The sequence below is a fragment of the Electrophorus electricus genome, chromosome 7 (assembly GCF_013358815.1).
Source record: "Electrophorus electricus isolate fEleEle1 chromosome 7, fEleEle1.pri, whole genome shotgun sequence".
NCBI classification, from domain to species: domain Eukaryota; kingdom Metazoa; phylum Chordata; class Actinopteri; order Gymnotiformes; family Gymnotidae; genus Electrophorus; species Electrophorus electricus.
The window spans coordinates 24,350,919-24,365,469 of NC_049541.1; the positions used below are offsets into that span (position 1 = coordinate 24,350,919).

Genomic DNA, 14,551 nt, shown 5'->3' on the forward strand with positions numbered 1-14,551 from the left:
TCTCGGCTCCCTGAGTGCGCACAGACTGACTGCAAGACCTTATTCACTTCCAGCTAGACACACTTACAACAGCGCTGAAAGAAATTTGCATATTTGTAATTTATCACATTTTTGTTCGGCTTTTTTTTTCTTTCTGTGCACAAGGTAAAAAAGTGCCCTGAATACGAGGGAATCGGTTTACGTGAAAGCTATGATGCTCACATGAAATGTTTCGAACATTTTCTAATTAGTGATGAAATTGTAGTTTTCCCTTTATTCTTGAAGACTTTTCGAAACATGCGAAATGGATTAGCCTACGTTTTATTATTTAGTGACAATAATAAAGGAAACTCGAAATATGATGCGCAAACTGATGTTTAATTTCTGCATACATCAAATATTTCATTTTTATTCAAAATACGTTTTTGATAGCACATTTTCTTTGCATGAGTCTATTTATTTTGTACAAAGTACATTTGTTAGCTTTTGTCTGTTGTGTTTATGTTTATGTTTATTTATTGTACAAAGTCTTCCGTTGGTTCCGGATAAGATTAGGGCCTGAGGGCATTTGTTCGCTGGTGAACTTTAATCAACTCTGTGTTCGATTCCCACTAGGGATTCGGCTGTGGAGTGTCCCTTGCGTGCATTCTCCTGATGGCAAAATGACAGCACAAAATAAAATCATTAATAAGCGTTAGAATCAAGTGGCAGGCAGGGTCTGGATAACTTAACACGGACACAAAACCGCATACGGTAACTGCATCCCAGACTTGAAATACGGGAGCGTGCTATAAAAGAGAAGTAATAATTCATACGAGGCACGCAAAAGCTGGACACAATGCCTCTCATATTAAGCACAATATTCGACCCCATTCTCTGGCGAACAAAGATCATAGTACGACGTCTTTATTACTAATTCAGTCAAAGACCCGTTTGCGATTCCCCCGCGGTAAGGTCAGCGTCGCTGTGTATGGTCCTCCAAGGGTGGTAGAGAGGTCCATGGCCAAGTAAAGCCAGCTGTCTCTAATGTGTCGTTTGGCCCAGTCGTTCGGTTATTATATCGCATTGGAAACGTGCACAATGGGGTCGTCTTAAATAGTGTTTTGTTAATGTTTTAGCTGTTATAGTCGTCAAGCCAGACTGCACACAAGTCCATTTGTGTTTCTGGCATACTAGCAGACGGGGACGCGCGTTTTGGAAGTCAGGTGCGATTTACTTACCAGGATTTCATTAAACTCGTAGTTCCAACACGGCGCGTTACTAAACAGTGCTTGTAGTATAGTTCCATACTGACAGAATACTGGTGAAAACGCTCAGAATGGGAACTAAAGTTATATAACGGTAACAGGTATGGAATGTTCCACTGTGAGAAATAAAGTCTTATGACAGTCATAGAGACGAAGAGCGCGTTTGTTTTCATATGACCCAGGATCGCCAAAACAGGTTAATTTCAAGATCTACGATGATGTGTCTAGATTACCAGATCGGCTGTTCATGATTTTCCTAGTCGCACACGAAAAAAAAAGCTTTGTTCAGCTTTAATAAGTGTTTGCCCACAAAAAAAAAAACAATAGGGCGCCGTTCACATCAATAGGCTACACAGTGTGAGACACGGTTAAGAGAGTCCACACCAACAGTTAATGTTGAAAACACGCACCGCACGTTGTGCCCGCGTAAAAATAACATCTTTATAAATTATTACAAAGAAAAATGATATTTCTTAAACTGAGTGTCACTTCTGGGAGAAAATCAAGGATTAATGCCCGTATCAACGTGCAAGCACTATCAGCTCTACGTGATGCCCTCGCTACCCGACCATTCCCGTGCGCAAAACACCCCCGTTTGCCTTGTGATTTTTATTCTGACTGAAAGGTAAACGGCGTTTTGTGAAAGTAACAGCGATGTTACAAAAGTGTGATAATGTTTTTGGAAGTTTCTGTCGCGCATATGTTCAACTGACTTTTTTTTTCCTTTTATTTTTATTTTTTTCGAATGCGTGCGCGCCTTTGTGCGCTTGTATCCTGGATCCCGTTTGGCTAAGAAGTTAAATGATTCGCAATAGACACCGGTTGCTGTCTCGAGGGCTTGTTCTGTACAAAAGCTTCTGCCTTCGCCCCATATGCTTAATGGAAACAGCCGTAGAGGCTTTATAAAGGTAAAACGAGGTCTTTTAAAAGTTGGAAAGGTTCCTTTTATTTGATTTAGATGGAGTAGACTACTTGCGCACAAACCAAAGCGCGCTTGGGTATTGACTCGCTCTTTCTTTTCGAGGACATAGTAGTCACCACGTAGCGTGTTTCATTACAACATAAGCTTTTCATCACCCGGCTTTGTTTCGAGTGAAAGTAATGCTGTGAATTAAAGAAGTAACAATATTTTCTATCAGCTTGAAGGTCCAAGAGAAGGGCTCTCGAGCTTGGCAAAAATCAGGCACATCATTCATCCTGTCACCCCGCACCTGTGGCCCTGGCATTCAAAGTATACAAACCTATTCTTATTAACCTTAATTATTCAAAAACCGCACAATGGCTGAAATAGAGCAGGTTGAAGTCTGTTTATTGGTCGTAAATGTTTTTTTCTGAGGATCTCCCAAGGCTCTTTGTTACACCCGCGCGTCGACCCCTCTCTTCCTTTCAGACTAGAGTAGCCTGAGACTTTTCAGTTTTCAATCGTAACATCTGCTTAATCGTACGGATCAAAATATGGAGACACCAAACATATGCAATGGAGGATTGGTTAAATCCCGGTAATGAGTTATTAACAGGGCAAAACAATGGCGCGGGATAGTGAGGGCCTTATGTTAACAGAGTCACTTTTCGAAACGCTAGGCACTGCTCTTCTCTGTAAATTGAACTGTGGTCTGAACGCCAGGTGATGGAAGGAAAATCCGTGGGCTCAGAAGCCAGCTCTTTCCTCCTTTTCTCCCCAACGTGAAAAATCGGCGGACATAAATTTAATTGCCTGATCAGGACACAACAGTGGACTCGCGTCTAATTGCATGCGGACTGAAACAAAACTGTTTGCTGACTCGCCTCGCAGTCCTCCATCCGGGTGCATCATTGAAAATGTGCTTTATTATGGCACATGTCCACACGTCTTGCTTTACAGTTCCCATATTGTGTAAAGACAATGGTTAATGGTACATTAAAGGCAAGAAAACCATGCCAACACGTCTTGGAGACGTTGTAAGGGCCTCTCTTTGCTTGTTTTAAGCAGCTGCTATCCAGGGCCCAGACGCACAAAAAAGAAGTTTGAAATACCAGGTGCATCGGAGAGAAGCTAGACAAGGACAGATACGTTACGCCTCGGACATAGCTCTAGCAATAAAGATATCCGTGCAATTGTTTGAGGTCTCCGCACCGTGTAAAACGAGGGGCGCCCGAGCGAACTGTACTTTGGCGATGAGGATCCCCCTTTCTCCAGCGTCCTTGTTTGAACCGAAATGAAACACCTGTTGGTCAGTTTCCTTCATATCCAGTCGTGTCAATAATTCCTGTCAAATAATATAATTTGAGTAATCACAGAGTATTAGGCTCCCTGCTCAACTGGAGACGGTGTGAAGAAGGGATTTTGCCGGCTTAAAGGTCTTGGTAAAAGAGGGATTTGATCGTTGCAATAGACTCCGCTGGTGTTTATTCGTGCCGGCAGCCGGTACCTCGATGTTACTGTTGCGACACACAAATGAAAGCGCCGCAGGCTCGGGATTTGCGCTGTCACCCTCCATATTTTAGGGCGCAATAATCCGAATATCATCAGATTTAAATTTTATGAGAATCTCATTAATCTCTGTTCTCAGTGCGCCAAGGAGATGCCCCAGGAGGCTGGAGTATAGGATTTATGCTGGAATGTCCTGACACGCAACTGCTATCACAATCCGAATTAGTGTTTAACATGGATAGACAAAGAAGAAAATAATGACGGTCATAATGAGGGTGTTGTTGTTGTTATTATTATTATTATTATTATTATTATTATTATTATTATTGCCATCTACAAATCACTTTACATTATGATGAACGGCACCTGACGCATAACTTGTTTTGTTTTCTGCATTTTACATATTCACAATCATTTCATTGAGGATGCAGAAAAGCATGAGATGTACAGAACTATCTAAACATAAATCCATTGCCCTTATAAAGCATTAATGCCATGTGAAACAGATGGTTCAAGCATTATGGCAACTCTCCTCTGTGTCTTTCAATGCCTGATTTCTCTAGGACACATATAACAATGTGTAAAAACGCTAACAGTCAATTATGCTGGTCTTAAAAGCTTTGCCAAGTTCAGGCCTTAACAAGATAGGGACCGGTGGTATCCACTGCGCAGGGGATGCCTTGTTCTTCTGCATGAAAGGACTCTTAAAAGATCTTGTGGCATGAAAAGATTCTTTAAGGTTCTAGATTTGTAAGGTTCTTTAGTTTGCCGTCCAGTTTGATGTCCAGCCTGTTCTCTCTACAAGCTCGGAGAGTAGCAAATTAAGAGACCAGAGTCAGTTTTAGTCAGAGAAGCTCTAGTTTATTAGCAGCAGAGGGAAGGTGTTTGTGGAGGTGAGGTGTGTGTGTGTGTGTGAGGAAAAGGGAGGCAATGCATGAGGGGAAAGCAGAGTGTGTGTGAGTAATGGAGCTGGTTGTGAGCAGTTGGAGATTAGCTAACTGCCACTGGTTATCGTTAGTTCTACAGATACAAGGGAAATCTTCTTCTATGACATGAAGTAGTGCTACAACTCGAGATCTGAGAGAGCAGTTAGTTCTGCAGAGAGACCATTCGCTGCATGTTGAATCATCAGATTAAGGGGACATGGGCAGTCCATACCTGAAACGAACACAAGCTTCTTCATTCTAGACTAACAGAGGGATTTTATAATAACTATAAGAAATGTATTCTTACATTGCTCTCTTTTATTCTAACAGAATAACTATAGAGAATAAAATTACTCCAGGGCCAGGCAAAAACCCGAGTCTTGTGGGAAAAATTCCTGACCTTCCCACTTTAGGTGCAACAAAGTTTTCTCTCCAGACTAGTGGATAGATAAAACAAACAAGGACACATGTTTATTACTATAAATAGGTCTTAAATGAACAGAAAAGACATGTTTACACTGGGATTGCCGTAGATATTCTGAGATCGTCATGGAGTTGATGGTCCCGGCCATTAGAGATTTCATTGCGGTTAGTGGTGATGGTCTGAACCACTGGATCTTGGGCAGCGTCTGGTTAACCTAAAGTCAGAATAGAGTGGTGGAGAGGGAGCGAGAGAAGAAAACAAAAACAAAACCCATCCGAACAACACTTCCTAAAGTCAGGACCCCTTTAATCTCGTAGCATAGATCCGATAAGGCTGAGCATCAGTTAGCATAGCTGTTTGTGTTATTGCAACAATGGTGATAGGGGGTCCAGGAATGATTGATTAACACCTTGTCTCCAGGTTTAAACTGGTGAGTTGGTTGACCTGTTGGTAAAGGGAGACAAGAAGCAGCTTCAACTTGAGCACCGGTGAGTTTTCCAATGAGCGCTACAGTATAATCAGAGATGACTGTGTCTAAATCGCCAGCTAGCATTGGACCCAGTTGGCCAGTTTCCCACACTGTGTCATCAGAATATCAAATGGGGACACTTTTGCAGTTGTACTGGGAGTAATGAACGTTTCGCAAAGGACAGTCGGCAACAAGTTGACCTATTTTCTGTCCTGTTTCTTGGGCTGCCTTTGCTGGTCTGCTGGCAAATATGAGATTAGCATGCTCTACAATACTTGAGGACTGAGGGTGATAAGGTATGTGGAACTTCCATTCAATACTCAGGTATGTGCATAACTGCTGAGTTACCTTTGATGTGAAGGCAGGGTTTGGTTGGTGTTTTTTATTTCTGATTTTTTTTGGACAAATTAAACACAAATATAGGATCAGATCTTTTAGTACATCCATAATGGCAAAAATGCTTTTCAGTGTTTTGTATAACCCCACTCCTCCCTCGTGCAACATGAGACACCACATAAAAATGGTACACAAGACAAGGATTTAGGCAGGGCAAGCCAGCCTTGTGGGCATCTGATCAACTCGCCTGTGCCCTTGTTATAATTTCCTAAGTCTCAGGATGCCTTATAATCGGCTGACACAGATGATCAGTGGTCAGTGAAAGTCTCATAAGCTCATGTGAACGCAGTGAGTATGTGCAGCTATTCTCAGACTGAGACTGAGCCCTGTTTGACAGCATAAGTCACTGCAGAATTTGCTAGACAGTTACTTGCTGCTTCATCACTCACAGTTGGGGTATCATGTTCCTTTATCTCAGCAACTGCTAAATGACTGGAATAAGTCTACAATAAGAGTGGAATGTGATATTGGCTTACCTGAAACCTTCTTTGTGACTAGATTCATCTAGATTCATCAAGTCATGGGCAATGCATAAAGTATATCGACTAACTGTGTAAATAGTGTCAGGCTTGTCGTGGAACAGAGTACATTCCTGAATCAGAGCAACCAGCTCGGCTGTCTGAGTTGTGGAATAAGGCTGGGAATGGACCCCAATACCAGTTCACTGTGGCACTTTATTAGTATTCAATATTGCACCATTTCATAAACATTTTCACCTAGTCACTATCAAAGTACAGTATACAGTTTTCTCTTAGATTATCCTGGTCTAATATATTTGAATAGCAGAAAGTTCCTCCTTTAGGACTCTCTTGCTCCTATATGTTGTGTATTCTTAGTATACGCTGTTTATTGCTGTTTGTACATTTTGTGTGTTTGTTTTTGTTATCTACTGTTATTAGTGATGTATATTAATGCTAACCTGTTGCTGTAAAGTGATTACCCATGCCTAACCACAAGCAATTAAAAGCATAAATGTCCTGTATGTTTATGCAAATGACAAATAAACTTGATTTGACTTGAATTACATTTGGCATTGCACACACAGCATAGCCACATAGATATAAGCCATCACTCGATTTGGCGCACAAGCCATCAACAGAGACATGTGACTTATTCCCCAAGTAAGTGGATGCTAAATCATGCCTACAGCATGATTGTGCAAGGGACGTCATGTCGAGTTCCTCCAGTGTTGGTGATGAATTTGGGAGAGATGGTCAGAACACTAGAGCATGTCAAAACGTCATAGCTGCTATGCCTCTGAGCTGCCACGTGCTGTCTGCCTGAAGTATTTAACACCGTGGTGACCTGACAACTGGTATGCAGGGTCGACTAATGCGAAAGCACCGTTTTCTCATCAACCTGCACCAAAACAGCTTCAGCAGCCACAGCGCACAAGCACGCAGCAAGGCCTCGTGCCACATAATCTAAGGTTGTTGGTAAGTATGCCACAGGTCTTTATCCTCCACCGTGCTCCTCTACCAACACCCCTGCCAAGGCCCCGTCATGCTCACAGGTGTATAGGTGAAAAGGTAGGCCATAATTGGGTAAGCCTAATGTAGATGCAGAGCAGAGAGACGAATTCAGGGCAGAGAAAGATGGTATCATCTTGGTGGTCCGTCATTTTGGCATAGAGAGTCTGGGGTCTTATCATACTAAGAGCACTCAGAAACCCAAAGCTCTGCAATAAGTCGCCATGCGTGTGCCTTCTGTGAGGATGAAACTTAGGCATGTCATCTTAGTTCAGCAGTATGGGAGCTTGTCCACCGAGGACAAACCACACAAGGCTAGGTGTGACATCAGAGCCAGCGAACCCTAGCATAATCTGGCAGAGCAGGAGAGAGAAGAACAACTAAGACAATGAATTTCCTCAGATCTTGTGGGAATGGCCACCCCTCTGCCTGGTTTGTGAACCGGATTGATTGAGGTTTTATAGGGAGACAAACCCCTTGTGTCAAAGCCCCTTGTGACAATACAGAATCAATGATGTTGGCACCAGCCTCCTTCTCAAGTGAGAGCAGATATAGCCTACATGACATGGGGGTGGAAGACCACAGCTAGACCCTGTGTGTTTCAGATGAGACCAGACCCATTTGATTCTTGCGCTCCGCCCACAAAGAGATCAGAAGAGAAGTTATGATTCAATGATTCAATGGCCAGTGAAAAATTTGCATTTGCCACAGTAATTTTTCTGCCTTGAAAATAGACAATAGTCATGCCTAATATAAACATGATGTCACAACCTAAGAATAAATGGTGAGTTAGGATTGATCACAAATTAATGATGAAATGTTGAAAATGCTGATGCAAGTGACAGGCAGAGTGAAAGTTTTAGGGCACAAAAGAGGCATCCCACTACCTCCCACAGAACTACCTGATGCTCCAGAAACAGAGCCCTCATACTGTGTTCCACTAATGCCACAGAACACTACACAACTTTCACAGGTGGCACATCAGCGTACTGTTCAACTACACAATTTGCTACCTTGTAATTGGAAATCCTGAAGTCATTGTCGCTTGCAAACTACGTGACTTATCAGCTACAGGGGATCACACACTACAAGATGCTTCATTATCTGACTACTGTATTTGGTCTCTCAACAACGTTTTGTCAAGAAAATGAGTGAGAAATTATAGATAGATAGATAGATAGATAGATAGATAGATAGATAGATAGATAGATAGAGAGAGAGAGAGAGAGAGAGAGAGAGAGAGAGGACCAAAGTATTTCTTATCCGATTACTCGATTAATTGATGGAGAAATAGGTATAGTCCGGTATAGTACATGTCCAGATTAATCACCTTGGATATTTTTCGGAACTCTGCGAGCGATCGTGTCTTTGAACAACGGATACATAGTAAGAGCCGAGACGATATGGCTTTGACCTGGAGTTTTACTCGACGTCTTCCAGAACCTGTCGTGCGAGCGGAAAATCGGAGCTAAAAAAAAGTGTATTGTGAACTCGGCATAAGGGAAGAAAAGGTGGCCGCAACGTCAACCAAATAAATGTATAATTAACTTTGTCTACACATAGCTCTAGCATGGCTTATGCTTTCCGAGAGCATTGAAGAAAAATTGGGTATGTTCTGTAGGCAGCCATGTACAGGTTTGGACCACACTACGGGTTTATTCAGCATGTGTGATGGGTCCAGCGGAACACTGTCTTTCTTGTTCGTGCCGTATACGCATGCTACACTCTTTCATCCAATTTCCATTTCTCATGCCGTAATGACATTCGCTCCCATCACATGAGTGCCCCTTAGAGTTTGTTTTTTTTCTAATGGGACTGGCCATTGCGGGCGCGGCTGTTCTACCCTTTTCTTCCAGGGAAGGGGTCGAATACCTTCAAGTCACGAATACGAGTAAGATCGTCTTTCAACGAGCCGTCACATAGTGTGTTGAAATGAAATTTAACAATAGGTGCATGTTCAGGGATCATGCTATCTAATAAGGCGCTGATAAAGAGTTTATTGTCATTATTTTTTTGCGTCCGACTTAGATGTGTCTGTTTTATACGGTGTGGATTTTTTTCTGTTCATTTATTTTCTTTGGTTTTGTGAACTTACCCCATCATATTTCCATGTGAGTCCAAATTGCCAATGCAGATTGCATATGCTCATAATTCCACTCGGGATCTCCTTGTCCATCCAGGACACACGCCATGACCAACCGCAGGTGTGTGTGTTGGTATTAGGTTTTACAGTTCTTCCCCCAGTTTGACAGAACAAAGAATTCAAGCGGGATCGTGCGAGAACGCAACTTGCGAATGTCTGGCACTTTCCATTCGTAGCTCGTAGGTAAAACTAAATATTTCCGCCAGAAGATCTCACACCCTACGGTGCACAAAACGAATTCTTCCCTTCGAAAACAATTCGAAAGAAAGATGTCCAACCCTGCGGTGCTTAAATGGACAAATTACTTCCACCACGAAACTACCTGAACAATTACGAAAACCAACGAAAACTAATGGAGTGCCAGTCGGGAGGTCTAGAACAATATATAGCAAAATAGAATTTTACTCACCTGTATCTGACGATCCCAGATGAGACCCTAGAACTGTAAGGTTCTTTAGTTTGTTATTCACTTTAAGTGCAGCAGTCCGGCTTTCTGTCCAGTCTGTTCTCTCTACGAGCTCAGAGAGTGGCCCTTAATCAAGAGACCAGAGTCAGTTGCGTCCAGACAAGTCAGAGAAGCTCTAGTTTATTAGCTTCAGAGGGAAGGTATTTGTAGGGGTGAGGTGTGTGTGTGTGTGTGTGTGTGTGTGTGTGTGAGTGTGTGTGTGTCTGTGTGTGTGTTTGTGTGAGAGAGAGAGAGGAAAAGGGGAAGTAATGCACGGAGGGGAAAGCAGAGTGTGCGTGTGTGAGAAAGTCACACGGGTGATAAGGAATGGAGCTGGTTGGGAGCAGCTGGAGATGAACCTACAAATCTAGAGTGCTACAGACACAAGGGAAACCTTCTCCTACGACATGAAGCAGGCCTACTGCTCGAGAGCAGAGAGAATATAGAGTGCTGAATCATCCGGTTAGGAGGCGTGGATAGTCCTGAAACGAACTCGAACTTCTTCATTCTAGACTAACAGAGAGAGATTTTCTACATACAATAAGTATTTTTATTCTTGCGTATTCTTATTGTTTTGCTGTCAGTGCGACCCCATAATCAAATTGAAATGTTCCCATGGGCAAACAAGCGAAGTCACTTCAAGCTGTTTGGGGTCTTTTATCCCAGTTTAGTCCGACTCGGTAGCATTTGACTTTCTAATGAGGATAATGAGATTACATGGTTTTAGTAGCGTGCGTTGATCGCAGAAATCTGTGCGGTTAATGAGGCGCTAATACATCGAAAGTTTGGATGATGTCGATCATAATATTAGTTCTTAAAACTGCGTTAAGTTGGTTTAGAAGACTGATTATAATAAAAAATAATCAGCCTACAGTTATGCAGTCGGCTAATAATAATAATAATAATAATAATAATAATAATAATAATTGTTGTTGTTGTTGTACTTGAAACAATCGGGTCATGCTTGAAATTATGCCATAACATGCGATTTTACAGTAATTAAAATATTCATTTTATCATAGTCTCATTCATTTCATCATTCAGACAGAGTAAGTGAAATAAGAAAATAAACTACTGGAGATCAATGCATATCGAAATTGCATAAATACCTTTTAATCCCGTTCCTACTGCGGTGATATCCTCCAACCTCTCTTCACGGGTTTATGTCGCACATGTGGACATGGTCATGTGTTTGGGCTACCTCTTAATAACGGTGCGAGCTGACGTTGAGACGACAAACCCTAATGGACAGACGCGGATACCACGGGAAAATTATGCTTCGAAGCACCTGCATAGTACCCGGGGCCAACAGCCCTAGGCGCAAGGAAACGTCATGGCTCTTTTAACAATTTACACCCACTTGATTTTTTTTTTTTTAAAGCACAGCCCAACTCGGCTGATTTCTCTACATCCAAACTGACGCGGTTACCAGCGGGACCCTTCAGCTTTCAATAATGACGAACTGTGACATGTTTCAGCGGTTGCATTTTAATGAGTGAATATAAAATTCGGGGGATTTATCTGAAGGGGACCTCAACCAAGAGAGCACGTATAAGAACTGGCTTATACCTCACACAATAAACATAACGGACTAGTGCATTTATCATTATTTCTACCGTGCTGTATTATTTCATTCACGTAAACAGGATTGTGCGGTATTTTCTCAAAATAAAGGAGCGATGATAACCATTAACCATTTTTACACTGTTAGCACTAGTGGCAGTGACCATTGTAAAAAAAATGCATATATATATATATATATATATATATGCATATATATTTATGCATAAATAAATAATGCATAAATAATTGCCCTTTCAAAGGGAAGAATGTGAGCATAGATCCCAGACGTATTAATCAATATGCGAATTTATTGAAACAGTATAAATATAAACAATTTGATGCACAGTATGTTTCATTTTTATAAAAAAATATGTTTGTTTTGTTTGACATAAAATCAAAATTAAATTAGAAAAATATATTATCAAGTAATTAAAACAATTAAATACGTGTTGCTACACATGATTGCCAGTGGCTCTATGTTCATTTCAGACTCCACAGCTGAAATAATAATAAATATTTACATAGTAACATAACGGAACACGGACAACGTGGAAATTCCCACACAATTAATTTATATACGACGTGTATACAGTAATAAGGACAGTGCCTTACGAAATAAAGTTAAAGGGTGGTTCATTTTCAATGTTGTTGAGGGATGATTTCAAGTGCAACTTTCGGGGGTCTTCTGGTGTCCACACCTTCGCTGTCCGGATGATATTCTGCTGTTTAAGCTGTTTCTCATCGGTCCATGAGAGAGAGTGACCAGCAAGCGGTGGTAGACCGTAGTCTGGATCACTTGGAGACGGTGATCCTGACAAAGCATAAAGTCAGAGATTATCAACAACAATAATAAACAAGAATCTTATTATTGCGCATGAGTTGTATTAATTGGAGCCTAATTATGTAGGCGAACAAACTTACTTGTTCCTCTGTGACAAATTATTACTTTTTTGGGTTGGTTCAGAGCGTCGTTATTTGGGTTCCGAATTGGCATGTCAGACTGCACAAGCTCCGCAAGGAAATTAATATAGCCAATAGCAAGACGTAAAGTGTCAACTTTAGATAGTCTCTTTTCGTACGGCAGCGTGGGGATGTGAGATCTCAGCCCCTCGAAAGCATCGTTAATGGACTGCATTCTCCGGCGCTCCCTGACATTGGCAGCTTGCCGCAACTGTTGCATCTCCGTTTCGTTTCTCATGCGCCTACGCCTCTTTAGTAGCGGGCCGTCGTCTCTGCGGGGGGACAGCTCCGACGTGCTGTCCGCGCATCCGTACGAGAACGTCGACGACGAGGAAGAAAAGGAGAAGTTGCCAACATCACAGTAGTCTCCGTCGTGCGCTATCCGACTGTCCTTGTAGTATTCTTGGATTTGACTCGTAAGAAAGTCAACGTCCTCATCCAATAGGTCGTCTGCGTCCAAGCGGTCTCTGGAGGACTGGTCAGTGAAAAAATCATCGTCGTCGAAATAAGAGGATGAGAAGGAATCCAGCCCTGTGAATGAATCCAACACGGTCTCCATTTCTACCGCTGAGATGGCGTGGTGCCTTAAAAAAAAAAAAAATTACTACCCACTCCTCGATCTTTCCTCGTAATACTCAAGTTAGTTCAGTATGAAAGCCGGCACGCGAAGACTCTTATAACTACATCCATAGTCGCGTGCCATTAACCGACCGCGCCAACCAATCAGCGATAAGCAACACCAACGCCCGTGGAAGAGGCAGCACACCTAAGGATAAGCGTCCTCTAGCCCCGCCCCCTGTACACGCCCACCGGGCCAGTGAGCCGAAGCGTTTTAAATAATACTCTTGACAGACTGGATTAAACATTAAATAAGAAAAAAATCAAATGAAATCATTCCATCAAAGTCTTTCTTAAAATCCCAAATAGTAGGCGATACAGATTAAAACTACGTGCATTCATCTGTGTCTTGTTACCTTAGTGTTTGTCTGACAATTTGATGTCTATGATTTTACGTCTTGGAACAGATTTTGTCTCCGGTTGACTTCATACATAATGCAATTGTTATTTGTTATATACGTTATTTGATTGCCTCTTGACATAAGACTCATTAAATTCAATAGGTTGCAGACAATAGTTTTAAAGGGCCGTAAGGGTCGGCAATAAATCGCTTAGAACTAAATCACAAACATTACTACTATTTTGGATGTACATTATTTATTTAAATAATTAATTAGCTAATGATTCATCATAGAAATATTAGAACCTTAATAACAACTGATTATACATACACTCGTTCCAAACAAGCAAGCAGTGTAACGTTAAATGAAAGACTTGTGCTCTTTCAGTCTTATTAGCAAACGAAGTGGAGTTGCCCCTTGTCCGGTGCGCTTTTCGCGTCGTCGCTGACGAACAATGCGCAAAACGAACACGGTTCTAACACATACTAAAGGTCAGGCAGACACGTTGACCTCATCACCTTGGGGCTCCTCTTAAAACAGGTAGCCTACGTCTTCCATTCAAGGGCTCACCCATTCGCGTGCGCCGGAGGCCCTTCCACCGAGCACTTCATTATCAAGACATCCTGCCACGGTCGTGCACGCGGGCCACACAATACAGCACAAACATTTGTGGAAGAGTGATGTCAGTGAAAGGAACTGTCATTTAAGCAACACGGAGCGCGAAGAAAGAGGGAGCTCATCAATCATACGTTTTACGATGCCCGGCCACACGTTCGCATCCACGGAGTGGACACTCGCCTTTTCAGGAGACAATTAGAAGAATGGAGTACTTCAGGGGTAAGGCGGGGGCGTCTCCAGCCTTATAATGGCGTTGGCCGATGGCCACCTCGAAAGACGCGTTCATGACAACTATTCGTAAATTCATTTAAAAACAAAAACGGAAAAGCATGTTATATATACCAGCAAGCTCCAGTTTGTTCAGACTCTTGGAGAAATTACTTTTCTTTTATGCAAAAGGAATGTAAATTACGATATTTTACGCAAAACACATAGCCTATAAAATATTAATTTGCGCACACGAATATCGAGCTTCATAAGTTATATCATCCTAGAGAGTTATTTCCCCATAATGCAACACAACATTAAGCATATGACAACATT

At 41.9% G+C, this 14,551-nt stretch overlaps 1 protein-coding gene and 1 long non-coding RNA gene across 2 annotated transcripts; both read right to left on the reverse strand.

Annotated features, from left to right (window-relative positions):
- Positions 1-4,308: 4,308 nt before the first annotated feature.
- On the reverse strand, positions 4,309-11,160 carry LOC113572019. Its single transcript, XR_003410055.2, has 3 exons — positions 11,018-11,160; positions 9,873-9,995; positions 4,309-5,200 (listed from the first exon to the last, which is right to left on the reverse strand). It is a non-coding gene; the product is annotated as an uncharacterized LOC113572019 (long non-coding RNA).
- Positions 11,161-11,865: 705 nt separating this feature from the next.
- Positions 11,866-13,107, reverse strand: ptf1a (pancreas associated transcription factor 1a). The gene is made up of 2 exons (XM_027001274.2): positions 12,393-13,107; positions 11,866-12,282 (listed from the first exon to the last, which is right to left on the reverse strand). Exons 1-2 carry the CDS (start codon positions 12,988-12,990, stop codon positions 12,080-12,082), a joined length of 801 nt encoding a protein of 266 aa, XP_026857075.2. The 5' UTR covers positions 12,991-13,107; the 3' UTR covers positions 11,866-12,079.
- Between the last annotated feature and the right edge of the window lie 1,444 nt (positions 13,108-14,551).